General features: G+C 48.0%; 1 protein-coding gene across 2 annotated transcripts; it reads right to left on the bottom strand.

Annotated features, from left to right (window-relative positions):
* Nucleotides 1-738: 738 nt before the first annotated feature.
* Nucleotides 739-26,935, bottom strand: kcnd1 (potassium voltage-gated channel, Shal-related subfamily, member 1). Of its 2 annotated transcripts, none has more exons than XM_028011438.1 (9): nt 25,904-26,935; nt 18,514-19,234; nt 16,874-17,119; nt 15,633-16,345; nt 6,840-7,002; nt 6,561-6,644; nt 6,145-6,240; nt 5,138-5,388; nt 739-4,396 (listed from the first exon to the last, which is right to left on the bottom strand). In XM_028011438.1, the coding sequence occupies exons 2-9, from the start codon at nt 18,667-18,669 to the stop codon at nt 4,189-4,191; spliced, it is 1,917 nt and encodes a 638-aa protein (XP_027867239.1). In that variant the 5' UTR covers nt 18,670-19,234; nt 25,904-26,935; the 3' UTR covers nt 739-4,188. The 2 variants fall into 2 exon arrangements, with proteins under 2 accessions (XP_027867239.1, XP_027867238.1); XM_028011437.1 differs by lacking the exon at nt 25,904-26,935 and adding an exon at nt 21,962-22,524.
* Nucleotides 26,936-27,791: the final 856 nt, after the last annotated feature.

Below are 27,791 nucleotides of genomic sequence, written 5' to 3'. Positions count from 1 at the left end.
ATACAAATCAAAAATACTTCAAAAAATATAATTCTTTGCAAATGTTGCTTTGATAGCTGTTTGAATCGGGTTTCCAGTAAAACAGAAAAGCGAGTTATGATCGATTAAATGCGCTGATACGTCACTGCGCCCGTCAAACATAACGCTGAGCGGAGCGGTCGACCTCTCCAAGATGGCCGCCCTGAATCTCGTCAGCGACAATAAGGAGAGCGGCCATGAGGCGGCTGTTCATTTCCGGCAGACAGGCCGGCCTTCCTGTCACTTTGATTCTGATGAACTTCTCTGGGTTTAATTTGAGTTTTTACATTTTCCTCAGCAGCAAAAAGCTCTAAGGAGTTACACTTATGTTTTGATTGACCTTAAATTAGTTTAGTTGTAATAATTTGCATGCATGTAAATATTTTTTGGTAACATTTATTGTTTTATGTAAATAATGTTTGTTTCTTGTTGTTCTGATCAACCCTTTACTTGGTATGACGGGTGAATTTGCCAAAGCTATAAAAGCCGCTTCTCTGTCTCACTGTGTGATGGTTGTCCGCTTAATAATAAAATCATCTTTTAAAACAAGAAGATAAAGTTGGGACTGATGCGGCAGTTTCACACTCTGACCGCTAGATGGCAGCATCTCGTCAGGCTATCCTGCTCCGCTAAGCAAACAGGAAGTCCGTGTTGTTTACACTGTGACCAGCAGGGGGAGGTGTTGAGTTTGAGGCTGAAAGAAGTGCGGCAGACATTTTCTTCAGTTTCTGTTGCTCTTTATTAGTGGAATGGATTATACACCTGTGTGCTTTAATGCTGTTTCCTCCCTCACTGCGTCATCATCATCATCATCATGGTCTGTCGGCCGGTCAGGTCAAAGGTCAAATCTCCAGGATGAACTGATCCTGACTGAACCTCCAATAAACACAAGTATCAATAATTAGATAAATTAATTCATCTGCCAAATATTGAACACAAAACTCAATATTGATAACACAGAGAAACAATAATCAATATCTGTTCATCATTTTCAGCTGTATTAATTTAACATATCAGTCATTTAATTTTCCATTTCCTTTTTTTCTTTCATGATTTTATTAAAAACATTTTTATTTTGCCTATTCATTTAATGATTTCTAAATTTACTGTCACATTACATTATTTTATTTTTTCAAAATTAATATATCAAAACCTTTTCAAAGTTTTTATATATTGGAATTCATATAATAATTTTTACTTATTTTGTCACTGTTTTAGTGATACATTGGTTCATTTTCTCCCTAATAATTCAACAGTTTTATTGTGGAGAAAATAAAAATGTTTTACAATAAAACATTTTTCCCATAAAGAAAAATGAAAAGAATACAGAATAATGTTAAAGTAGTACTGCTGAAACTAATAAACAAATATTAGTTATGTTGTATAATCAAATGAGTTGGTACCCTTATTGATTTTTTTTAATTTTTTGGATGCAATATTTGATGATTTATTTTATTGTAATTTTTTAGCTTATTTATTTTCAACAAGTTTATTTTTCTCCATGCAGATTCAGAGAAAAAGTTCAATAGATTCATTCCAACAACAAAATGCAACAAAAATGTTTGTAAAATCAGTCGTTCTGTTATCAACTTTAAGACGTGTGGCAGAAATGAATATTTTTATTACATTGCAATAAAAATTCCATTTTGAATATTTGATTTATTTCAGAATTTTGTATTATTTTCCTGTAAATGCCTTCAGTCAGCCATTTATAGGTGCCACTGAGGTCAGAGGTCAGAAGTCCAGGGTCGGCCTGACAGTCGTGTTTCTGGTCTGTGGGAGGAGAACAAGCAACCTGCAGGCCGGGATTCAAACCCAAAACCTTCCAGCTGCTGCAGCAACAATAATACAAATTACAAAAATAACTTTCATTTGGGGCAAGAAAGGAAATCAATTATCCACAGCTTAGAACTGAACTGAATTTTGTTGCATTAGTTGCCTGTTGACCGTTGCTCGTGTTGACACGTCATTTCGTCTGGAAGCTGCAGAAGAAGAAAAACCTTCTGGAGTGTTTCCTGTCTGTCGCCGCGTCAACGCAGGAGAAAACAGCTAAAATACCTACAACGGTATCCATGCATAGTAGTGACTGCTCACCACACACACACACACACACACGCACGCACACACACACACACTGGAGGAGCATGCCTGAATGAATCTGAAATCAGGAACTCTGATATAATCTGCTTGATTTCTCCTCAGTGGAGAAAAAATCCACAGGAAGGAAGGAAAGAAGAAAGGATGGAAGGAAGGAAAGACAGAAGGAAGGAAGGAAAGTAGGAAAGAAAGAAGGAAGAAAATTAACAGAACCAACATCATCATGCATAAGGACAAAAGAAGAGCTCTTCTTCTTCTTCTTCTGTCCTCGGTTTGTTTGTTGGGTAGATAGATGATGAGCGGAGCTACATCTACGAGGCTCATGCAGGAGGATCACCAGCGGCTCCCTGATCACCAGCGGCTCCCTGACTCCTCCATCTAATTGTCTCTGTTTTGGTTGGAGCATTTATGATACAAAATATGTTACAGCATTCAGTTTGCTCTGCTGGAGAAAGCGAGCCTTCAGGTTCTCCCAGCCGGGTCAACATGCTACTTCCTGTTTCCTGTCCTGCTTCCTGCTCCTCAGACGGAGACGGAAAGGCGGAGCAGGAAATATGTTTCATCTTTTCCTCCAAACAGCAGAAATTTTTATCATGTTTGTTTGTCTTTATGTTGTTACATTTATGTAAGATTGTTAGAAAAGTTCGGTGTTGGACTTCAGAACCGGGCCAAAAAGGACAAACACCAGTTCAACTGCAGCGGCTAAAGGATCCATGTTGTTCAGTTCTACCACCTAGTGGCCAGTTTGGAGACAGCAGCAGGAAGCAGGAGGAACAAGCAGCGTCACTCCGACCCGCCGGATCGACTCCGAACCGGGACTCCAGGCCACCGGAGTTTCAAGATGAACCAGAACCATGATACCAGTTGGGCCCGGACCAGAAAGTCACAGATCCAGAACAAACTGAAGGTACTGAAACAGAACCATCTGGACCGGGACGCCTTCCAACAACTCAGCTAATGGTGAGCGCCTGTCATCAGCTGGGAAGGTCAAAGGTCACATCCAGTTGGACGAGTTAGACCAGAACCTCCAGCTGCTGAGCAGTTCTACTGGATCATCAGTTGAACCTGGTCCTCGGTTCTGTCCAGAACTCTTCAGCTGGAGCCTCTGACTGCTTCATTTGGACCAGAAACCAAACAGAACCAGAACCTACCAAAGGACTAGAACTGGTCAGAACCAGCTGGTTGGTCATGTGACTCTGGTGGAATCAGCTGGTTCTGGTTCTGGTTCTGTATGGACCGTCTGACAGGAAGATGCACGTCAACCGGATCATCAGAACCTCCAGCTGGGGAACCTTCAGGTACTTCCTCCAGAAGTCTTCCTGTCACATGACAGATGAAAGCCATTCGCTCTGCGGTTCTGCTGGAGTTCTGTTCAGCTCCCAGTTCTGGTTTCCTCATCAGAGAAACGTTGCATATTTTAAAGAGTAAAAGGTTCTTGGTCCGCATCGAACAAGCAGAACCAGAGCAGTTTGGATCAGAACCTGCATGCAGCAGTCCAAAGGTTCAGTTGCAGGAGGAGAGAATCAGTCCGGTCCGGTTTGGGCTGTTGGTTCCATCACCAGTGCTTCCATTCTTCAGAACCAAGCGATCCAAACCCACATTGTTAATCCTGAAGATTCTGTCTTTGGATCCTGGATTCAATCCCACAACGAACCCGGTTCTCACTGAAAACAGGGCCAAAACACTGAGCTTCTAGCTTGACCCAAAAACCCGAGTTCAGTCACTCCAACAAGATTAATTTCTAGACGGCGCCGCTTTCCATCCGACCCGTTTAAACAGAACCAAACCCAAAGAAAGAAACTGCTGGACCAGCTGGTTTAACCGATCCAGTATGATCCGGTCCAGGATGATCCGGTCCAGGACGGATGGTCCGTGTCGGGGGTGTTGGACCGGATCAATGTTCTGATTCCTGAACGTTCCCAGGAGAATAAAATCTAAAGGTTCTGCAGCTTCAGCTTCATGCTCATCTGGTCTTCCTGCAGCTCCAAGGATGATCCCGGGCCACGGATCAGAACCAGAAGTTCAGAGGTTCAGAGTGGGAGGGTGGAAGTCTGGGGGAGCAGGGGTCAGAGGTTATAAGGAGGAGATCTTGACGGTTTCGTGGGTGTAGGCGGTGGCCCGGGTGTTCCGCAGGATGCCGGGGACGGGCGTAGGCGTCGGAGGCAGACTCTCGTCCGGCGTGTTGGCAGGCGGAGTGGGAATGCTGATGATGGCGGCGGTGAAGTCCTGATCACCACAGTTCAGCTTGAGGTTGTCCGGCTGGGCGTTGAGGCTGGATCGACTGGGGAGAGACACGGAGATTGGCGTCAGGATCTGTCTGGCTTCCTGAACCGTGTGGTTCTGGTCAAGGTGCTACCCTGATAGCTAACTGCTAGCTCTGTTGGAGGAGAAGACGACCGTCATGTTCCAAAAGCCATCAGCAGACCTCTGGCCTCCTCCTGATGTCGGACCAACCTTCCCATTGAGCTGGTTGGTTTCCTGTCACAGACTTCAGTCCATCACCAGATCAGAGTTCAAACTGGTTTCACTGGATAAATCAGGACAACTTCATGTTCCAGCCTCCAGCCTGTGGAAATGTGTGGACTGTGGGTAAAACCCGGGTCAGTGGCAGAAACCAAGCAGTCTACATGAAGTCTATGTGGTTATGAGGAGGTCAGACATCCAGCCTGAATGGTGCCAAAGGTTTGTTGATGTCTGCCAGGTATAGATGGAAATTTCTGAGCCTGATTCAGAGAGAATCACCTTGAAATACAACAATAGGCTGCAGAATTCATTGGCTGCTGGACCATTCCACCGTGAGAAGAGAACGGATCAGAGGCCAACCAGTCTCTGCAGAACACACGACACACTGACATTCATCCCTGAGGAACCCCTGGTCTGATCAGACCTGCAGTCACGCCTCTCCAGCCAAGCCCAGGGAACCTCAGGGCTCTGCTCCAGGACCTCTACATTCTCTCTAAGAGACCCTGATTTGGCTCATTTCTGCGTCGGTTGTGTGTTTGGCAGAGGGGCGATCACTTACGTTTGTGGCGGTATGGAGGTGGTCTTAAACTGCAGGGTGTCCAGCTCCTGGACGCTGCCCCGGCTCACGGACACCGTGGAGTTGGCCAGTCGCATGGCGGCTCTTCTGCGGGCCCGGCGGGGGCAGCAGCCTGTGGAGTTGTTCTGCGCCCCCTGCTGACTGGACAGAGAGGTGCTGCGGCTGGTCCGGAAGCCCACCGACTCGGTCATGCAGAGCTCGCTGTAGGTCATCTCATCGGTGAACTCGTGGTTCTGTGAGGACAAGATGGAGGAAGATACCAATCAACCTTCTGACCACCATGGAGGAGTCAAACCAAGAGTTCATCTGTCTACTGCTTAGCTTCATTAGCTCTATTAGCTTTATTAGCTCCATTAGCTCTATTAACTCCATTAGCTTCAATAGCTCCATTAGCTCTATTAACTCCATTAGCTTCATTAGCTCTATTAGCTTTATTAGCTCCATTAGCTCTATTAACTCCATTAGCTTCATTAGCTCCATTAGCTCTATTAACTCCATTAGCTTCATTAGCTCTATTAGCTTCATTAGGTCTATTAGTTTCATTAACTCTATTAGCTCCATTAACTCCATTAGCTCTAGTAGCTTCATTAGCTCTATTAGCTCCATTAACTCCATTAGCTTAATTAGCTCCATTAGCTTTATTAACTCTATTAGCTTTATTAACTCCATTAGTTTAATTAGCTTTATTAGCTCCATTAACTGTATTAGCTTCATTAGCTCTATTAGCTCCATTAGCTTCATTAGCTCTATTAGCTCCATTAGCTCTATTAGCTCCATTAGCTTCATTAGCTCTATTAGCTCCATTAGCTCTATTAGCTCCATCCTGCTCTCATGGTATCGTGTCTCATTTTTTTGTTCTTGTGTGGTTTGTGTTTACGATGAAGAGCAGCTATAATCAGGAGGATGAACCACAGAGGGCGTGGTTCCTGTAGTTCCTGTAGTTCCTGTGGTTCCTGTAGTTCCTGTAGCTCCTGTGGTTCCTGCCTCACCGTAGTTTTTTCCAGACAGTGAAGCAGGTGGTTGTGCTGATGCTCAAAGGCGGATCTGTTCTTCACACACAGAGCCGTGCTGTCGCTGTTCCGGTCCTGAAAACACGACAGAAACCTGTCAGTCTTCACAACCTGGAACAACCAGTTATCGGTTATCAGTTTTCCCAGTGAAGCATATTGTGGGCTTGCAGGTCAGCCTCCAGCTGTTGTCATGGAGACAGTTGTTTCCTCCATCATGGTGAGGGAGGCAGAGGTCCAGAACCAAAGCTGGAAGTTGAAGATCTGCTGGAAGGACGATCTCCTGATGACCTCCATGTCTGATATTCATTCATTCATCCATCCTGCAGTATGCTGCAAAGTTGTCTGTCTGTCGGTGTGTGTGTGTGTTGGCGTGTGTGTGTATGTGTGTGTCTCACTCCCAGAGTGTGGTCCTCTTTGTACTGCAGGAAGGCGTTTGAAGTTCCTTTCTTCGCCATGCGGATTCGAGCCAAACGGACTTTCTATGAACAGAAGAAGGAAAACATCAGCGTCACACACACACACACACACACACACACACACACACGCACACACACACACACACACACACACACAAAATTCATTCTCAGTTGTACGATTCTGAAAACTACACTACTGCATGATGCCCTGCTTCCTGTGGGCGGAGCTACAGGGATGAGGTCAGACAGTCTTCTGACCTGCTGCGCTCTCATCTTGTCGGCTCTCTGGTTCTGGTGGTAGATCCGGCTGAAGTTAGACACGATGACCGGGACAGGCAGCGCGATGACCAGAACGCCGCTCAGGGAGCAGATGGAGCCGAAGATCTTCCCTGCGATCGTGTTAGGAACCATGTCACCGTATCTGCAGAGAGAAGCAGCAGCTCAGAGAGATGCTGGAGGGACCAGACCGATTGATCAGATCAGACCGATTGATCAGACCAGACCGATTGATCAGATCAGACCGATTGATCAGACCAGACCGATTGATCAGATCAGACCGATTGATCAGATCAGACCGATTGATCAGACCAGACCGATTGATCAGACCAGACCGATTGATCAGATCAGACCGATTGATCAGACCAGACTGGATTAGCAATAAATCTCCTCTCTCAGCTTTGGACCCAGAGTTCTTCCTGAGCCCGGCGCCACGCCGACCAGCCGGGTCTGGACCTCCAGACTTTAAACTAGAAACTGTTTGATCTCCAGGTTCTGACCTCACTTCCTGTTCTGTTCACCTCTCACTGTTTACTTCCTGGTTCAAACCAGCCAGCAGCCGGCCGGTTCTGAGGCTTCAGGTTTAGCTGCTACATGTTAGCATGGAGATGCTTTTTTGGGCTAGCATAACTTGCCTACCAGGCTAACTGTTTTTAGCACAACATGAACTCAACATCCGTGTTTTCCAGCGTCCAATCGGATTGTTTAGAATCAACCCAGAGAAGCGGCTTCATTGCTAGCGTTAGCGATGAAGCTGTGTGTCAGATTTACAGCCGTACCAGAAACAAACAAATACAAAGGTTCTGCCCAGAATGATTAAAATGTGCAGATAATTATTATTGTTTTTGAGCAGAAACGGTAATTCTAAGTCTGGAGTTTCTGATTGGATCTGCTCTGAGTTCAGCTGCGGGTCACCTTCCCACCAGCAGAGGTCAGTAAAGCGCTGCTTCCTGAAGTCTTGGCCGCAGAGAAGTAATTAAACCAGTTAGTGTGTGTGTGTGTGTGTGTGTGAGGCTGCAGCTCCTAATGTTTAATAATGGATGGCAGCATTAGGAGCTTGTAGCTGCTTACTGAAGGGAGACATTAGGAAGTTTAGATTGTGTTTCTCTCCTCACTGCTTCCTGCTCTCTGCACTCAGTCTCTGCATTTCTCTCCATCTCTTTTCCAGCGGTCATTATGTGGCACTGCTGGAGCCAAAGCTCCACTCTCAGAGTGGAGCTTTGACACCGAGCCAGAGGCGGGGAGGAGGAAACAGGAGAAGGAGAGGAGGTCATGAGGGACAGGAAGAAGAAAGACGGGACGTTTGGAAGATCTGATCTGAGTAAATCTGGAGTCGACTGAAGGAGAGCATCGATCCGTCCCTCTGAGCTTCATTTCACCCGGAAACCGCCTGAAACGAGAGCAGAACCTGCTGGTTCGGTTCTGCACGAGGGTCAGGTTGGTCACTGAGCAAAGCCTCAGCCAGGAGGCCTGAGGAGGAGAACCGGGTTGGCCCTGGGACGGGAAGCGTCCTGGTCCGGGTTAAATCACCCAGAGACAGAGACAGGAAGACGCTCGGGACCAAACTCTGAGCTGAAGCATCATTTTCTGATTCCTGGAAGCTGAAAAATGGAGTTGGACAGCAGAGGAGAAAGCTGCGTTCTGATTGGACGAGATAGGAATCCATTAGTGCTGAGTCAGACTGATGGGATCTGCAGCAGCCAATCACAATCTAATAGAGGGACAGGCGGCCAATGGAAATTAGTTTAGAGGAGAGCAGGAAGGTCCCGGCAGGATCCGAGAACGTTCCCATGACGACCGGCAGGAAGCAGCTACAGGTCTGACCAGAACCCGCTGCAGCTCGGTGGTGGCATCATCATGATGTGGGACCTGACCGCAGGTCAGAGATGGAGAGATGAAGAGCTTTGTTCCTCTTCCTCCCAAGGACAGTGGTATCGACCCGGCGGGTCAGCAGCTCAGTTCATCTTTCCTCACCAAAACATTCTGGGTCACAGAGCTGCTAAAGCCTTCATCCTCCTCCTCTTCTTCTGTGACCGGCAGCCATGTTTAATTGATGGAGTGATGATGAAAGTTGCAGGAGGAAGGATGGTTGTTCCGTGTTTTCCTCCTCTGGAGAAGCTGCTCCAGTCCAGACACCGCTTCTCATCATCATCATCTTCCTCCTGCAGGTTTTTAGCAGAAAGTCTGAAGTCTGGGTTTTTTCTCTAAATGTTGGAGAAATGGCCAGAAGTTCTGGTTCTGGTTCCAATAAGTAGCATTCAGAGTAAAAACCAAACTCTGCAGAACTCTTCATATCAGCCAGCAGAACAGAACCGGAACCGGGCCGGGTCGATGTCCAACATCTCTGCAGCTTTAAATAGAGCAGCTGAAAATAGAGGCAGAACCGACCCGATCGGATCAGAAGCCTCAGAGCAAAGGTGTAGCGTGTAAGGCTCTGATGCAGTGCGGTTCTGTGACTGAAGGCCTTTTTGTGCTACGAATACGAAATGTGAATATCATTCAGTCTGACTCACTGAACCTGATCCGGCTCGTCAGTTTAATAGCACCTTTTGAAAATGAAACCTTTTAGCAGCTATTAAACATACTAAGAGTTATAAAGACGTTAAAACATCAGCTGCCATAGCAATGCATGGAAGCACCTACAGTCCTGCACGTTAGCACAAACATTAGCGGTGCACTTCCTCTCTAGTGACCTGCCTGTGGAGCAAAGCAACGCAAAATAAGCATTTAGCTAGCTTGTATGTATTAGCCATGTTTAGCACACTGAATGGAGAAAGTCAATGATAGACAACATGCTAGTGACAGCATTTAGGCTAACATTAGCATTTTAGCTCATTTTAGCTTACACACTAGTTTAAACCTACTGAATGGAGTAAATCCACACTGGTCAACATGCTTCAGATGTCCCACATGCTATTAATATTATTTTAGCTAAGCCTAGCATTGATGCTAATCTTTAGCATCAGAACCCTGGTTTGACTTTGGCTTTGAACTTCTTCACAAATGTTCTAGTTAATCTAAAATGTCTTTGCCTTGGTGATGCAATTACTAACATATTCTCATTTATGGAATGAGTCTGTAGATTTGCTCAATGCTTGCCTACAGTTGAAAACAATTACATAATCCACCAACATTTTCTGTGAAGTATTATCACAATAATGTAGTTGCCTTTTACTAGCTGATTTTACCGAGCGCTCAGAAACTGGAGCACTTCATACAAGAGAGGACAGTTGGGGAGCAGAGTGACCGTCGCTGCTCCTGGACTGGACGGCGGCCATTGGCCGCTACAGCTAGTGACGTGAACCTGCGGCGCCATTACTGGCCATCGTTTGATTCCACTGAACCAAACTGTTCTGATGCAGGACGAGCAGGAATCTGTCACAACAAACGGTTGGAGCCCCACATTTCTTATCCACTTTCTATACATTTTGGCTTGAATAAAAGTGCCGACGTTTGGAAGTGTAAAATATCTCTACCTCTCTGGATATAAACCTAGAAACAGTTTGGTCACAATACCAGCGGTGGTTGGTTAGCTTCTTTAAACAGCTGCTTTACTGATAATCTGTCAGAAAGTCGATGTTTGGGTCGCCTTATTTTTGAGTTAACTGAACCGAAACACGCAGCGGGTTCATATTACGGCTGTCCAAGTCAAGCTACAGCATTAGGCTACTAACCTGCTCCACACTTTAGATTCAAGTTTAAACTTTTTACTGACCTGTGAAATGTGATTCCCTTCGATCTTATCTTGCTCACCTGTCAAGTTTTGGACTAGATACAGGAAATGGCGCCAAGCTTCAGAGGCTTTTATAGAGAACTGATGATGATGATGATGAGTCGCCCAGCTTCATTCCTCCAGGGTTCCGGTCGCTGTTCTCAGATCAGGTGGATCTAGGAACCCGGTCTGGATTGTCCAGATGTTCTGTTCCAGAGAGGAACCCTCAGGGTGGGATCAGGTAACGGTGGCTGGCAGCAGGAAGCAGCAGGCACTTAGACAGGAAGTGCAGCAGTGAGACAGACTCCATGTTTGTTCCTCCTCACCGTCCGGCCCAGAGAGTTCCTGCTGGAGGCGTCCAGCGGCCCGGGAACCTCTGATGACCTCAGAGTCTGACCTCTTCGTCCCGTTGAGGCCCGGCTGCAGGAGGAACCAGACATGGTTCTGCCTTCATTCTCCTGGTCAGCCACCCGATCGTCTGGTCCAGATATGAAGCAAACTGTTCCAGAGGTTCTGAGGTCCAAACGGACCGGAACCCTTCAGGTTCCCGGTCAGCCGGTTCTGACTGAGTGACGTCACGTCAACACGAAGTGTGATTCTGCAGACCGGGAGGGAACGGCGATCAGATGCTTCATCCTGGTTTCTATTTGCGGCTCCTGCTGCTTTTATTTTCTGCCTCCTCCTCCTCTCTTCTATTTCTGGCTCCTTCAGTCCAGAATAAATATTTCAGAGCAGCAGCTGATGTTCCAGAGCTGCAGGTCCAGAGCCACCAGAACCCCGTGAGGGGCACAGGGCGGGGGTTCAGAGGAGGGTTCCTTACACTTCGACAGTCAGCTGTTGATCCTGGGACGTTACCTGGCAGGTGTCTGGACCAATCACAGTCCACACTCAGACCCGAGATAACGATCAGGTCAGACCGCGATCTGATTGGTTGTTACGGCGACAGACGGAGGCAAATGTGCAGAAAACGTATAAATGATGCAAAATCCAAAGCATAGCAGCAAAAACCTAAATCAGCAAAACAAATGCTAACGCTAATCGCTGCAACCGCAGGAAAACTGAAGCAACACAGAAAATGGAGGAGTCCTCAGACGCTGAGAGGAAATAATTGATGAGAGGAGGAAAGGTTTCTGTGAAGCTCAGCCAGGCAGACGGAGTGGCTGCAGTCTCACCTGGAGACCCAGAAGAAACCTTCAATCTCAGACCTGAACTGAAATTGTCGGTTTTCCTGCAGTCGCTTCTCTCTTCTGTTTTCAATCTGCTCCAAATGCAGTCCATGTTTCTGGTTTGGCACTGAGTCCTAATAAAGTGGGTTCTGTTCTGACCCATGTTCCACCCAACTGGTTCTAGAACTCAATGGTTCCATGAGATGGAGCTGAAGGATGAGAAGATCTTAGCAGTTTTATTCAGTCGGGTTTTATTCTTAGAGCAGCTGCTCTTAAAGTCAGGTTTGGAAACGTTCCCGGTGTCTGGAGGACGATCTGACCCGAAGGTCAGGGTCAAAGTCGGAGCAGACGACGGCGGCCGGCCGAGGCGACTCTGGTCCGATCTGAAGGTTTCCACACAGGATGCAGAGCAGAAACAGTTCAGCTGCAGAGAGCAACTCCTCACTACATTTCCCAGAAGGCATCAGGATTCCTGACAGACCCAGGCTTCAACTTTAACCAGAAAACAGACGCAGTTCCTCACTCTGAAGATGAGGCCCGATTTAATGGCTGTGTGTGTGTGTGTGTGTCTGTGTGTGTGTGTGTGTGTGTGTGTGTGACCATCTGCCTCCATTTCTGACACATGACCTCAGGTTTTAATCAGATTATCAGAACATCTTCCAGCTGCTGTGTTGACTGAAGATATGTAACCATGGCAGCGGCCCCGCCCATGTCTACCTGTGTGTGTGTGTGTGTGTGCAGCAGGATTTGCGGTGGAACATTCACTCTGTGGTGACTCCAGAACTCGCTGAGCAGCAGGTTCTGGAGTCTCTTTTGTTTCAGCAAACTGATGGATGCGAGATACTTTCTATCTCGCCCGTTGCTGGTCCCAGTAATCACTTTCCTGGCCCATGAGGCGAACTGACCCAGTTCTTCAGTTCATTGACAGATCCTGCTGTCGTCCTGCTAGTCTCCACGTTGTTTTGATAAAGTTTGGATTTTAATTTAATCAGATTAAAATTGTTTTATCTGCCTTCTCGTCTGATGTTGGATTCAGCAGAGAAACAGAAAATAACAGATACAGCAGACGACTATTAAGCTCCAAAGCCTTGGTGAGGTCAGGCACTGATGTTGGCTGGCTGGGCCAGTTCTGTTCGCTACCACCTACAGAACCAGTAACGGGTTGCTGCTTGATGGGAGTCTCTGCCTGCTGGAGCATCAACGGTCCTCAGAAACGTCTGGAGGGTTAATGATTTAGTCACGAAACGTTTAATATAAAATAACTTGCTCTTTGAGATACGATAGATGACCAGAACCATCTGGAACCAATGACTGAAACCGGGGCAGCAAGCAACGCTGCATCATGAATGAACATCATCATCATCACAGAGGACCCGGCGGCGGCGCGGCCTCAAAGGTCAGCAGAGGAGCGTCAAAGGAAAACGAACAACCAGAAAGTAAAAATACCTCATCTAAATGTCAGAACCGCCGTTCTTCCTTTAAAGCCACAGAAGAAGAAAAGTGAGGTTTAAAACCAGGACGAAAGCAAAATATCTGCAAGGGTCTAAATGCTCATCCAGACTGGCTCTGAAGGCTCCTGGAGGTTCTGGTTCTGGTCCAGTTTAAGGAGTCACATACTCTGAAAGCTGTGTTGCTCCTGCAGGAACAACGGGATCATCTGGAGTTCAGACACAACCAGTCGGCACCTGCTTCCTCCTCACACACACACAGCCGTGTTTTCATGTCTTGTGGGGACTTTGCATCAACTTCCATTAATTTTCTACAGTCTAACAACAAACCCCTAACCCTCAAAACCCAAACCCCAACCCCAAACCCAAACTAAAAGCCAATTCACACTATAGTCCTAACTTCTAACCCAAAAGCAGCATTTACCCTCATGGAGACCAAGAAAATGTGTTCCTCCCAACACACACATGTTTGCGCAGCTATCTTTGCAGGGACTTTCCATTGACTTCCATTCATTTCTACAGCCTAAACCCTAACCCCAACCCTATCCCTAACCCTATCCAAAACCAAAACTCAATTCACACCTTAATCCTAAATCTGACCCCTGACCCAAAAACAGTGTTTCCACTTGTGGGGCCCAGGTTTCGGTCCCACAAGGGGAAGTGTGTCCCCACAATGTAGTATATGTCAGGAAAATGGTCCCCAAAAGGTATTAGAAACAAACACACACCACACACACACACACACACACACACAGTCCTGTGATGGCTTTATTATTTCACTGCTGGTTTGTTTGTGGAGCGATAAAACACAGGAGCAAAGCAATAAAGCAGCTGGATGGAAAACAGAGATAAGAAGAAAACAAACCAGAAAAGACGAGAGACGATCGTTTCAGTTTAACTGATGGATGATCAACTGTCTGCAGCTCAACCTGCAACAATCTGACAGCAACGTTGACTCCTTCATTAAAGCAACGTTGACTCCTCCCTGAAGCGACGCCCCTAATCAGACTGAACTCTGGGTAACTGATGGATTGCAGACGCCAGGTTTTAATGGAACATCTTGTGGAGCTGAAAGTTGCTCTGCAGTGTTTTTGCTGTGTGTGAAACATGAAACGCTTTGACCCAGGTTCTGTTGGGAAATGTTCTGATCCATTAACTGGGCAGGGAGAAGCTGTTCCTCTGTTTGAGTGGAACATAACAGGATAAAGGTCCGGTTTCCCTGCAACCCGCAGACCCGTCTGGACCGGAGCTGCAGCTGAGCGCCGCATGCTTCGCTGCAGCTTCCTGTGCAGCTGCAGGCGAGGAGGAAGTAAATGCTGCCTCCATCTGAGCTGATTATCCTGTTAGTCGCAGAAATATGTTTGAATTTGGAGGAATAATCTTTAACGGTGCATGATGCAACGATGAAGAGCCGGTTGAGAGGCAGACCTGCATTTGGGGGCGTTCTGGTTTTCCCCTCTTTAGATGCTTTATGAATGCATCGTTCCCTCCAGCTCTGTTCACTTCGCTTCAAACTCCAGACCAAGTTGTTCGGTTGGGTTGGTCCGGTGCTCCTACTAACCTCGGTCTGGATTCAGCTGAAATGAAAATGAGCTCTGCTGCAGTTCAAACTCCTGTACCCCAACCGGCCAGGGACCACGCTAAAAGCAGGAAGTGGACTACAGCGCAGGGCATTCTGGGTAAATACAACCAAAACAAAGACGTGCTAGATTAGACTCACGAGGAGAGGAACAGAGCAGATGATGATGTTGTGGTCCCAGTAGAACCAGCAGGAGGAAAACATCCTGAACCCAGAGAACTGTCCCAGTCGGGTCTAGAAAACCCAACTGGGGAAGAAATCTCGGTGTCATTTTCCTGGAACTGGAAGGAGAAACACGGCGTTGCTTCGGTGTCTGCAGAAGATCTGAGTGAAGCCAGAGAGGAAGCAACTTCAAATGGACCTGAACGTAGCGACGGTGTGATGAAGTTGGGATGATGACACCTTCCTGACCCGGCAGGTTCCTCTGAGGTGGGAAACGGACCTGAATGTGTTGCTCAGCATTTCACGCCGTTTTGCTCCTGACCTCGGCTTCCAGACACGGAGCAGCAGGACGGCCAGCGCCGCTTCCTGACTCCCACTCTGCTGCTCCACACACAGCAGATAATAGGCCAGAGCTGCAGCCCCACACACACACACACACACACACACACACACACACACACACACACACACACACACACACTCCGTCCACCGGCAGCGGTGAGGAGCGTGGGCAGCCAACACACACCGCCGTACTCGACAAGCAGCGTGTGGGAGGAAAACACACACTTCATCTCTTTTCATGGTGGGAACCAGGAATCCGTGTCCTGACTGTTTACGCCGAGGAGCACGCGCTCCCGTCGCCATGACAACGACACGAAGCAAAACACAATCTGTTTGATGTCAGACATCCAGCCCAGGCCCACTCACCCCAGCGTCGTCATGGTGACGATGGTGTACCAGAAGGAGGCTGGGATGGAGGTGAAGGTGGAGCCCTTGGTTCCCTTCTCGGCGTAGAACATGACGGTGGCGAAGATGATGATGGCCATGGTGAGCGAGAAGAGCAGGAAGCCCAGCTCCGAGGCGCAGCTCTTCAGCGTGTAGCCCAGGATGCGCAGGCCCTGCGAGTGCCGCGAGAACTTGAAGATCCGGAAAACCCGGAAGACCCGCAGGGTGACGAAGGCGCCGCTCACGTCCTCGTTCTCCGGCATCACCAGGCCGATGTAGTAGGGCATGATGGCCACCACGTCGATCACCGACATCACCGAGCGCATGAACTTGCAGCGGCTGGGCGCCGCAAAGAGGCGCATCAGGTACTCGAAGGTGAAGATGAGAACGCAGGCCGTGTCCATGCAGAAGAAGGCCAGCTGGTACTTCTCGCCACAGGGCAGATCCTTCACGCTGCCCTTGGGCGGCCGGCACGGCACTGTCTCCACCACGTTGGCGATGACCGACACGGCGATGAAGAAGCCCGTGACGTAGTAGAAGACCAGCGCCATGGTGGAGGTGTGAGGGTTCTCGAAGGCGCGCCACAGCCGCTCCCTGGAGGTGCTGTGGGGGGGCAGCGGGGCGTCGGTCGCCTCGTTGGCCTCCGTGTCCTCTGCCAGCCGCTCCTGGTTCTCTTTCTTCCTGTCCCGGTATTCCTTCAGGAGGAGAAGAAGAAGAACGTTAAGTGGGCTGAACACAGCTGAGTCTGAATTCACATTTCTGCATCAAACTGAGGAAGAAATAAAGAACCCAGAAGACCCGTTTGGGTCTCATTAACCGAAATCACAGAGAGGAGGGGCTGCTGAGGAGCCCCACAGATCCATCAGGTTGTTTCCTCTCTGCTGGTTTGGCTGATGAAGCTCTTCTCCACAGAGACTTAACGAGTTCAGCTGCACAACATCCAACATTAACGCCGAGCATTAGCAGGCAATAAAAACTTGAAGCTACCATGAGCACACCGCCATGATGCAGGCATTACCAGCCAATCAGGAGGCGCCGCAGAGCAGAGAGCTCATAAAGAAGGAAACTGCAGCATTCCTGATTTAGACGCTCTGTGATGCAGCGCGGGGGGGAGGGCTCCTCAGATTAACTGGTTAGAAACGACTCAAAGAACAATCTGCTCCATGACCCGTCTGGCGGTTCTGGTTCTGCCAGTAGGGTTCATGCAGCAGCTCCGGACCTACCTCCATGCAACAATCCCCGATGATCTCTGGCACGATGCCGTAGAAGGCCAGCTCCTCGTCAAACGCCTGGACGCACTCGTGTCGGGGGTAGTGCAGCTTCCCGGTCCGGTAGAAGTTCAGGATGTGCCGGAACATCTCTGGGTCTCTGTCGAAGAAATACTCCTGGGTGTCCTCGTTGTAGAAGAACTCCTTCTCCGAGGAACCCAGCAGCGTGTCGGGGTAGCGGTCCAGAGTGTTCTTCCACGTCTACAGGGACCGAGAACAAAGCAGAACATGATCAGAAACCGCAGGAAGAGGCTCATGGTTGGTTAGCAGCTGGGTTCTGCTCCAGAACACGAGTTGAACGGTTCTGCTGCTGGTTTGAAGACGCTCCTACAGAACCTGAAGCAGAGCCGCAGCTCTCTGGCAGCGGTTCTGGAGATGGCACCACTTGGACGGTGGAGAGTCCACAGTAACCCTTCAGCCTCATTTAGGAAGATTCAGAAATGTTTGGACCGATCCAAAAGGAGGATCCGCTGGTGGTCCAGATCAGAACCAGAACCTGGGTCCAGACAGAGACAGTGAACCGGCACCATGCGGTCCAGCCCGATCCGATTCCATCTGGACTCCTCCCTCTTCCTGCTGGGATGGGTTCTGCTAACTGAACCCAGAAACCAACATTAAAAGGGGAACTGAACCAGAACCTCTGGAACTGCTGGTTCTGGTTCTTTCAGAAGCTCCAGCTCCTCTTCATCCCCAGGCTGGAGTTCTCCAGAGGCCCGGTACCGATCCGTTCATTGGTCCAGCTTTTGGAGCAGGGATGTATGTAAATGCTGCAGGACAGAAGATCTGGACCGGACCAAGGTACAGATCCCGGACCTGCTGGTGGTTCCTGTCGCAAGAGACTGGTTGGACGGGTTTTAACCACTTCCTGGTTCTGGTTCTGAAACCGGATCGTTGCTCTGACTGTTTCTCATCGTTTGATATTCACAGAGAAACGGGGCAGAACATCATCAGAACCGGTTCTACAGAGAAGACTTTCTGGTCTTGATGCAGCAGAACCCGATCAGAGCAGCAGAACCCGATGAGAATGAATGAGGAACTAATGGATACGGCAGCACCAACGTCTTTAAACCTGTAGACGCTGCTGCCGGAACAGACTGACTGACTGACTGACTGACTGGCTGCTGTGACTCAGCAGACCCAAAGGTTCCCGGGTCAGAAAGGAAATGGACCGCTTGTCTTCTTTAAGGCCACAGAATGGAGTTTTAGTTCTGTCTGTCGGAGTCTCATGAGAAACGTTTCTTCCTGCAGACGGAGGCCGACTGCAGGTTGGTTCATATCTGGTGCCACTCCGGTACCAATGAGCTAAAGAGCTGGAACCAGTTTGTAGGTTTTCCTGGAAACTGTTCAGACTGAACTACTGAGATGGAACCAGTTTCTGGAGTCGGTCTCCAGTCCTTCTGAACTTCCCAGGATAAATTCACCATGTTTCTGTTTTATCAGCTGATTTTTCAGGGCTGAAACCAAAAGCTAATTCTGCAGCCGACTGACAGAAACCTGTGGCTCCATGACTCCTGCCTGGCAGAGCCAAAGGTTTGGAGTTATTCAGCAGAACATTGTCATCAGCTGGAGCATGCTCAGTAGACGGCGGCACCCACCTGGAAGCGGACGCCGCTCACGTTGACGTACAGGATCTCGTCGGATCGGGACGAGTTGTCCACCGGAGGTTTGGGCATCGTCTTCTTGGCCAACGGCAGCCAGCCCACCGCCGCTGCCCGCGCAAACGGCAGCCACGTGGCTACGCCGGCTGCCATCTTGCATCAGAGCGTTTAACGGGAGGAGGAGTCTAGAGGCGTCAGGGGGCGGGGCTAATGGCTAAAGGTGGGAGGCCTAGTTAAAGCAGGGCTCACTGCTCCACCTGATCCGACTTCCTGGTCTGGTCTGGGCAGCGAGAGGCGAGTGGGTTGGACATGTTGAGTGGGGAGAAGGGGTCAGAGGTCAGGGAGGTGTCAAGCCATGAAAAAGACTCAGAAGTAGCAGGAAGATCTGGTGAACTTCCTGTTTTCAGCTCCTCAGGGTGAAAACGGCGCGATTTCCTCCAACAGGCTCTTTATTAAAGCTGAAGCCGCCGAGTCGAACAATAATAATAAAGTTTAATATCGCTGTTTATTTCTGCAGGGATCTGGAAGAAGAGCAAATAAATCCAGGAGTGATGAAGAGCGTCTCCGCCTCCTCCTGCGCCGCTCTTATTAAAGGATGATGATGAGGATGATGAGGATGATGATGCAGCTCACGGATCCGCCGTCCTCGGCTCCGTCTCTCCGTCTCCCAAACGAAGGCCGGAGGAGACGCTCCGCTGCGTGTCCATGTAAGGCCGTCCTGTCAGGAAACACAAACACATCGGAGCCGGAGTTAGACGCAAAACAGGAGGGGAAACCACGGAAACCCGGAGGGCAGGGAAGCCTGGAGGTTCAGGCAGGAACCAGGACAGCAGCTGAGGGAAGACGGACATCTGGACGCTGGACAGACGTAACGAATAAAAACAGATTAAATAAATCAGGAAGAACCAAAATCCATGAAAAGGAAAGAAAACAGGAAAAGAAATAAACAGAAAATAATTTTAATTACTCAAATATTAGAACTGGCAAAATTCAAAAAACTTTTCTTATCAGCACCTTTTTGTCACCTCACAGCCAAAACTGAAGGGGCGGAGCTAAACCATTCTGTCTGGAGAAAGAGGCGGGGCTAAACATTTCTGTCTGGAGAAAGGGGCGGGGCTAAACATTTCTGTCTGGAGAAATGGGCGGGGCTAAACATTTCTGTCTGGAGAAATGGGCGGGGCTAAACATTTCTGTCTGGAGAAAGGGGCGGGGCTAAACATTTCTGTCTGGAGAAAGGGGCGGGGCTAAACATTTCTGGCTGGACTTCGGTCACACAGTTGGGAAGCAGATCTATGTGAGAGAAGGTCTGGTGCTTTACCTCCAGCCTGGTTCTGACCCAGTACTGCATGATCTACCTTCAGAGGTTCTGCAGAACTGGGTCAGATCCTGACCTTTGACCCGGTCAGACTCTGCAAGTTGCTGTCCAGAGAACGGAGCGGAACCAGTTCTGATGTGATCGGATCAATACCTGGAAATAATTTCCAATACCGATCAATTCCTCTGATCAGAGGTCATTCAGAGGTCATTCCAGGTCCAGATGTTCCAGTTCTTCTGAAACATCTGGAGTAAAGGCCCTGGCCTGGGAATAAACCTGGAATAAACCTGGAATAAACCATTAAATCTGTAATGAAACTTTAATCGCTGGAAGCTTCCAGACCCTCAGAGCTGAAGATCGTCTTCCTCAGTTTCACACCAACAGCGTGTCCCTCTGATCCAAAGCCCGGTTCTGATCCAGACAGACATCTGAGCCCGGCCACACCCAGAGGGAGAGCGGCGCTGCTGGAGCGAAACCATTAGCTGAGATTCAGTGCAGGAGAACCTCAGATTCTCCTGGAGGAACTCGGTTAAACTGGCCAGGTTCTGATCGCTTCCGGATCGGTGGGATCCCGGATGCCGGCCGCTCCTGTGTGGTTGAACGGGTCGAGGCCGTTCCTCTGGCAGCAACCCAAAGCTGCAACGGGTCAGAGACCAGCGAGGTCCAAACATGGAGAACCAGCAGAGCCACAGAAAATCCACCAGGAACCAAAACAGAACCGGAGAAACGCTGGGATCCAAACCCGCTTCCAGACGGGTACAACACACCCGGACCGCGTCCTCAGAGTCAGCCCCACCCTGCTGATGACCCGGCTACCTGCCCAGGGGGGCTGGACCCTGCAGAACCTCGGGGGGTTTCAGTTCTGACCTGACAGCAGGTTCTGACCCGCTCCTGAGCCTGGTTCTGCTCTTCTGGTACAGTTTGGGTTTTAAATTGCTTCCCTGTCCTGACGCCTAGACGATGAGATCGATATCAGTTTATTATTAGATCATTCTTTGTGAGGAGCAGCAACATCAGGCGCTACAGAACCAGAACCAGAACCTTTGGATCACCAGAGAGGAAATGTTTCTAGACGATTAAACCTCACGTGGATTTGAACAGGATTCTTGGCTTTTTGAAAAACAAATATTGTTAGTCAAGTTAAAAGTCAAGATGGCGGCCATTTTTCAAAATGTCTACCATGGTCATCAGGAAATATTATTTTATACTAAATTTGCTAATATTTATCACACATAAATACTTTGGGTGTTAAATCATACATAACTGAACACGTAAAAATCATATTTACTGCTCATTTCTTATTTTTCCTCCCTGGTTGTCATGGAACATAAATTTGTTTGGTGTCAAATCATCGTTACCAGAAACATCACATGGTTCAACTAACTGCTTTAAAAAGATTAAAAACGGCCGCCATCTTGACTGAAAATGAACTTCCAGAGGACCCAAAGAGCGGGAACCAGAGGTCGATGTCACAAGTCATCCCAGGTCATCTCCATGGAGACCATCCAGCCTCACGTCTTTCTGTTCTGGCTTCAGTCAGAAAGTTCCTGATCCGCCGACTTTCATCAACCCTCCGAGTCCAAAGTCACATTTTTACCAAAACCTCAGTTCAGCCTCAGATCTCCGACCAATTTCAGAAAATCTGAATCTTTCTGCAGCCGAACCAACAGCAGACAGTCAGAACCTTCAACCGGTCCATCCGGGTCGGTCAGGTTCCTCCACAGGAAGCATTCAGGCTGACTTCTGATTGGACAAGAGCTCCGAGGATGTGAATATTAATGAGTACAGAATGTGTGTGTGTGTGTGTGTGTGTGTGTGTGAGGCACTTAAAAGCAGAAGTTCATCACTAATTCATTACGTGGATTACATCAACATCAGGCAACACACACACAGTCACACAAACACACACTCAGTCACACACACACACACAGTCACACACACACCCCGTCACACACAGTTGGTGTTTTTCGCTCATCGTCTCTAGAAGTTGAGTTTGTCTCCAAACTCTTCCTCCCAGTTGTCCCGTCCTCCTCCTCCCTCCTCCTCCTCCTCCTCCTCTGGTCTTTCTATTCTCAGCAGTGAATCTGGAGCAGTTTCCAGTTTCCAGTTTCCAGTTTCCATCCTACTTACCGCTGGTCAGGCTCATGAAGAAGAGGAAGAGGAAGCAGCTCCTCCAGGTGAAAGCAGCAGAAAGAGGAAGAAGAAAAACAGAAAGAGGAGGAGTAGTTGTGCCGCCCGTGAGCCGTCCTGCTCTGCTGCCGCGGCAACAACCACATCTCCTGTCATCCTCCTCTTCCTCACGCTCCTCCTCCTCCATTCGCTTGCTCGACCCTCCCTCCACTCTTCTCTCACTCTCTCTGCTTTCTCTCTGCTCTCCGTTGTCATTCCTGATCTTTTAGCCTCTTACTTTCTCTTCCTCCCTACACACACACACACACACACATACACGCCTACACACACACACACACACACACTCGACAGTCACAGATTCAAAGACTTAAAAACTTTGTTGTTTCCTTTAAGGAAAACTTGTTCTCTAAAGATCTTCATCATCACAATCAGCTCCTCGTCATCATCGACTCCAGGAGACCCAGTCGGGTCCAGGAGACCCAGTCGGGTCCCGGTCCCAGCGTTTGTCTGATGAAGGGACTTCCTGTGTTAGCTCCAGGCTAACAGGTCTAGCCTTAAAGGAGCTCAGTGTTTCGGCTGTTATTCAGTTTTCTGGAAGTTTGTTCCAGATTTGTGGTGCATAGAAGCTGAATGCAGCTGGTCCATGTTTGGTTCTGATTCTGGTTCTGATGACCAGAACATGCTGCTTGGCTGAGACATTAGTCCACTGGTCCTGGAAATGTTCTGCAGCTGGTAGAAGACCCACTTTGAAATGTGGCTCTGAAGGGTCAGGTCAGAGGTTAGAGGTCAGAGGTCAGCCTGATCTTTGGTTTCCAGCTGGAAGAACTGAAGCTGCATCTAGATCTATAACTCTAGATCTCTGACCCTGATGGGTCCCTGAAGAAGAACCAAGAGATGAACTAATAAGCGGTTCTGTTCCTTCAGAGCGTCGCATCAAGTCAGAGGACTCCAAAGCTTCACGCTGACAGCTGGATGAACTCTGACCCCCGCAGGTTGATTAAATAAACCTGGAAAGTTCTGCAGGAGCCCCCTGGTGGCCTGCAGGGGGAACAGCCGGTTGGAGTCGGGAGGAAAACCCGGACTGGACCGGACCGGGTTTTGTCTTTCAGAGAGGATTTGCCTGAGGAAGAGGACGATGAAGGTGGAGCTTTTTGTGGCAAATCGATGAGACGAGGAAACGCTGGAAACTCGTTAATAATTCATCCTGGGACAGAGGACAAGATGAAAGACAAGACGGAGGACAGAATGGAGGACAGGACGGAGGACAAGATGGAGGACAGGACGGAGGACAGAATGGAGGACAGGACGGAGGACAAGATGGAGGACAGGACGGAGGACAGAATGGAGGACAGGACGGAGGACAAGATGGAGGACAGGACGGAGGACAGAATGGAGGACAGGACGGAGGACAAGATGGAGGACAGGACGGAGGACAAGATGGCGGACAAGATGGAGGACGAGATGGAGGACAGGATGGAGGTCATGTGAATAAAACATTTAATTTGAATTAAATCACATTATAAACTTGAGGGTCGAATCGTCTTAACACCATCAGTCAAAATGGCCGACACCTCTGGCCCCGCCCCCACAGCCAACCCACCAATCAGCAACTGACTTCGATCCAGCCTGAAGGAGGTCCGGTCTGCTGTGCTGCAGGTTCTGGTTCTGGTTCCGGCAGATGGATCAGAACCGATGGCAGGAATCCGATCCGTCTGGTCTCCTGACCCGCAACCATGGCAACATGATCACAGGTGTTAATTCACCTGAGCCGCTTCCTGTTACCTAGAGGAGCTACGGATCAGAACCAGCGGATCAGAACCCCCTCTCTGGCCCGGTCCACCTGGTTCTCCAACTGCTGGCTCCGGTCCGGTCTCAGCAACTGAAACCTTAATTAAAGCTGAACCTGGACCCAGTTCTGATGGCCCGGGTCCAGGTTCAGTTCAGAATCAGAACCTACCAGTTGATTCTGACTGTTTAACCAGGCTGCATGAAGCAGGTTCTGGTTCTGATTGGGTCCAGATAACTGGACCTGCTGCTGTGTTCTGTATCCATTCAATCTGTGGTTCCATGAAGGTCCTGACAGCCAACTGAACCAGAACCAGAACCAGCACCAGGTTTCTTCTCCCCTCCAGCTTCATGTTGCTGGTTGCTGCAATCAGCCGCAGTGTCTTCGGTTGCAGCGGTTGATGCTGCGGGCCCCTGGGGGCCACGCTGACTGGACTGAACCGGGCCGTCAGAACCTGTTGCCAGGGAAACGGGTCGATCAGCTGCCACCTGCTCCATCAGCGGTTCTGATCAAGATCGGTTCTGAGATCCGATTCCTTGAACAGATTCCTTATTCTTCAATCTTTAGTTTCTTTAAACCGGGTCAGAGTCCAGACCGGACCAGAACCACCAGAACCTCCTCAGCAGACAACTGACGGTTTCTTCAGCTGCTCAGTCAGTTTCTCCTTCCATCAAGTTTTCTTCTGAACAAACAAGTTTTACTCTTTCCTGACTGAACGGTTCCAGTTCCTGACTCGGAACCTTTTCCTTTCTGGACCCCGACCCGGTTCTGGACCCGACCTGGTTCTGGTTCTCCACAGCAGCTGAACGGCCTCCAAAAGTCTGGTGTTAAGCGCAGATCAGAAACCGGACCGGAACCAGGCTGCTGAGACAGGATGTCCTCCTTCATGGTCCTCTGAAGTTACAGTGGTGTTCTGGTTCCGGTTCTAACCGGTTCTGATCGACCCAGAAGGCAGGAAGTCTATATTTAGCCTCTCGCTGCTGAAAACTCCTGAATTTTTTACGCCGCCTCCGAGGCTCCGCCCCTCCAGACACGCGGGATCTCCGTGGCAACCCCCGGTTTCCCGGGACGATGCGGGACAGCGTTACATCACCAGCTCGTCTTCCTCAGCTGGCTGTGATGAAGGTTCTTCCTTCAAAACCAGCCCGGTCCAACACGGCACCTCCTTCAGTCTCACTGCAGGTTCCGATCCGCTGATCAAAGATTCAGTTCATAAATAATGTGGATCAGAACCGACTCGCCCTGGCAGCACCTGGAATCACCCGGAATCACCTGGAATCACCTGGAGCCCATCAGATCCTCTCATCGCAGCTTCACTGCAAAAACACAAAATCTCACCAAGTTTTTAATTTAGTTTCTATGACGATCGGATCTCGTTGTGACAGACAGAAAAACGCTTCTTCACTTTGGTCCAATTCAATCCTGCAGCTGCAGCTGGAGTTCTGACTAAAACCAGGAAGATGGAGACACCACCCAGATCTACACCACCCAGTTTATAAATCACTGAACGGATCAGAACCACAACACATTAAAGATCTGCTGCTGTTGTATCAACCTTTCAGACACCTCAGGTTCTGGTTCCGGTTCTGGTTCTGCTCTGCATCAGAACCAGAATAAAACATGGAGAAGCAGCATTCAGCTTCTATGCATCACAGATCTGGAACAAACTTCCAGAAAACTGCAAACCAGCTGAAACCCTGAAATCCTTTAAATCCAGACTGAAAGCTGGTTGGAGCTGATCTGATCAATAATCTGATGATTATTGGAGCTGATCTGATCAATAATCTGATGATTATTGGAGCTGATCTGATCAATAATCTGATGTGTGTTGTTCTCTGTGTTTCTGTGACTTTGTATTTTTGTGTTTTTATGATGTAAAGATCTTTTAAAGCCTTGATGGAATTTGCTGTACAAATAAAATTTGATTGATTGATTGATTGACTGATTATTGTCTGGCTGATTCTTATCAAACTGTTGAGTGAAAAATGTTCCAGTTTTTGTTTCCGTTCCTCTCGCCGCGTTTTGCTAAATTACTTTGGTCTCATTTCAGCTGAACTGACAGTTTTGCAGTGTGAAGCTTTTAATTACCTCCAGGTCCTTCAGCCAATTAACCTCCAGCCTCAGCCAATCAGCTGCCATCTCGTTAAGGTGCTCACCTCTCTAATCTCCCCGCTGAGGGACCGGAAGTGGGCTAATTAAAGGTGACGGCGGCGTCTCCGGTCACGTGACCTCCATCACCACACGGCAACTTTCTTCTGACAAACTTTCGGCTCAGCAACTTCTAATCCAGGAAATAGACGGAGCCACAGTCAAACCGGCGGTGTTTGTAAGCATGAATCAGTAGCAGACAGAGGAAGACGATTTTTATTAAAATTAAAATAAAGATCTGCAAATACAGATCACTGCGACTCCTTTATGCGCATTAATACTTTATATGTCTGTTATCAGCAGCAGCCATAATGTGTCGCTGATGTCATTAAGATACACTAATATTACACGGCTTCAATCCCACATAGTATCGCTACCAAAATCTATGTAGCAAAGTTTAATAAAAAACAGTGTAATTAAACTAAAATATTTTAAAGTACAGGGACAGGGCTACAAATCCAGGTGTAAATAAAATAAATTAAATAAAGCTTACCTTAATCTTCGACGAAATAAAACAGGCGAAACGAAACTTCCATGGAGTTTCGTTTCCATGTCATGTAGGATGACAAGAAATCTGCTGAGTCAGCAGATTGTGACGTAGCATCGATGTGCGCGTCACAAGGCAGGACGGAATGATGGGTAGCACAGATAGTTAGGACACCTGTTGAAAAGGGCCAGTGGTCATGTGACACATCGAAGGTTTTAATCACAGAACCGGGTTCTTACCGGGACATCCAGGTTGTAGACGGAGCCCCCAGTTCCACACTGAACATCAATGATGAGGCGCAAAACTTCAGGTACCAACAGAACCCTCATAATCCGGACGGGAACAAAAACATTGACTCTCATTTTTATTCAGAAACTTTGAAGAAAATTGAATCAGAACAGAAACTTAAAAGTTCTGCCACAGCGCAGAACCATAAAACGGCTCAGTTTGGAACCGGACGTTTCCTGTTTTGGTTGGTAGATTCCGAACTCAGAACCGGATCATTTCTGTTTCTGTCAAGAACAGAGGTCACGCTAGACTGTTTTGTTCTCAGTCAGCATTTTTTTAAAATCGGTCTTGTTCTATCAATCAATCAATCAATCAATCAAATTTGATCTGTATAGCACATTTCACCAGCAAGGCATTAACCCTAACCCTAACCCACTACACTACCCCCTTATCCTAACCCCCTACCCTACCCTAACCCCTTATCCTAACCCCCTACCCTACCCTACCCCCTTCTACTAACCCGCTACTCTAACCCCCTAACCCAAAGTGCTTTACATCATAAAAACACAGAAACACAACAAAACAGAATCAACAATCTAAACACGACATTAACTCAGGTTCCATCAATAAATTTGTAATTGATTACGATTCAAATACAATCCTTCTATTGATCATTATATCAACAGCCAATCAGATTCCGTCACTGTCGCATTTTGGCTAAATTTGCCATTTTGGACTTTCCCACTTTTGGAAATTATAATCTTTCAAAATTGATCTTTAAAGTCTCCATTTCAACATCCGGTCCGTCCCTGGTGAAAGATTAATATACTAAATGTTAAATTTGAACATACATTAAGTCAGACTAAAGAGGAGTAAAAGTGGGACATTTGGAACAACTCATTTTGTGTTTGTGTATTTTAATAGTATTTAAATTGTATTAAAGCAAAATTTAAAGTGTACTTCAACGTACTTATTTTAGGACAACTTAAGTAACATTCACTATACTTTAAGTATTTTGTTTTTTTATGTAATATAAACATGCTTGATTAGTATATTCTAAGTGTACTATTTTTGTGATTGAATTACATTTAAAGTATATTTTAAATGTATTTTCAGTATATTGGCATTACATATTTTATATATTAGTAGTGTGATTACATTTTGCTACAATTACACTTTGG

This window comes from Xiphophorus couchianus, chromosome 24 (genome assembly GCF_001444195.1).
Source record: "Xiphophorus couchianus chromosome 24, X_couchianus-1.0, whole genome shotgun sequence".
NCBI lineage: Eukaryota > Metazoa > Chordata > Actinopteri > Cyprinodontiformes > Poeciliidae > Xiphophorus > Xiphophorus couchianus.
This window is presented reverse-complemented; position numbering and strand designations above follow the sequence as displayed.

Excerpts from the sequence above, each read along its gene's own strand:
- kcnd1 (XM_028011438.1), bottom strand. The coding sequence starts at position 18,669 with ATGGCAGCCGGCGTAGCCACGTGGCTGCCGTTTGCGCGGGCAGCGGCG. Across the intron at positions 7,003-15,632 it reads GTCACCATGACGACGCTGGG|ATACGGTGACATGGTTCCTA; the intron begins GTGAGTGGGCCT and ends TTCTCTCTGCAG. Across the intron at positions 4,397-5,137 it reads ACCTCCATACCGCCACAAAC|TCGATCCAGCCTCAACGCCC; the intron begins GTAAGTGATCGC and ends GTCTCTCCCCAG.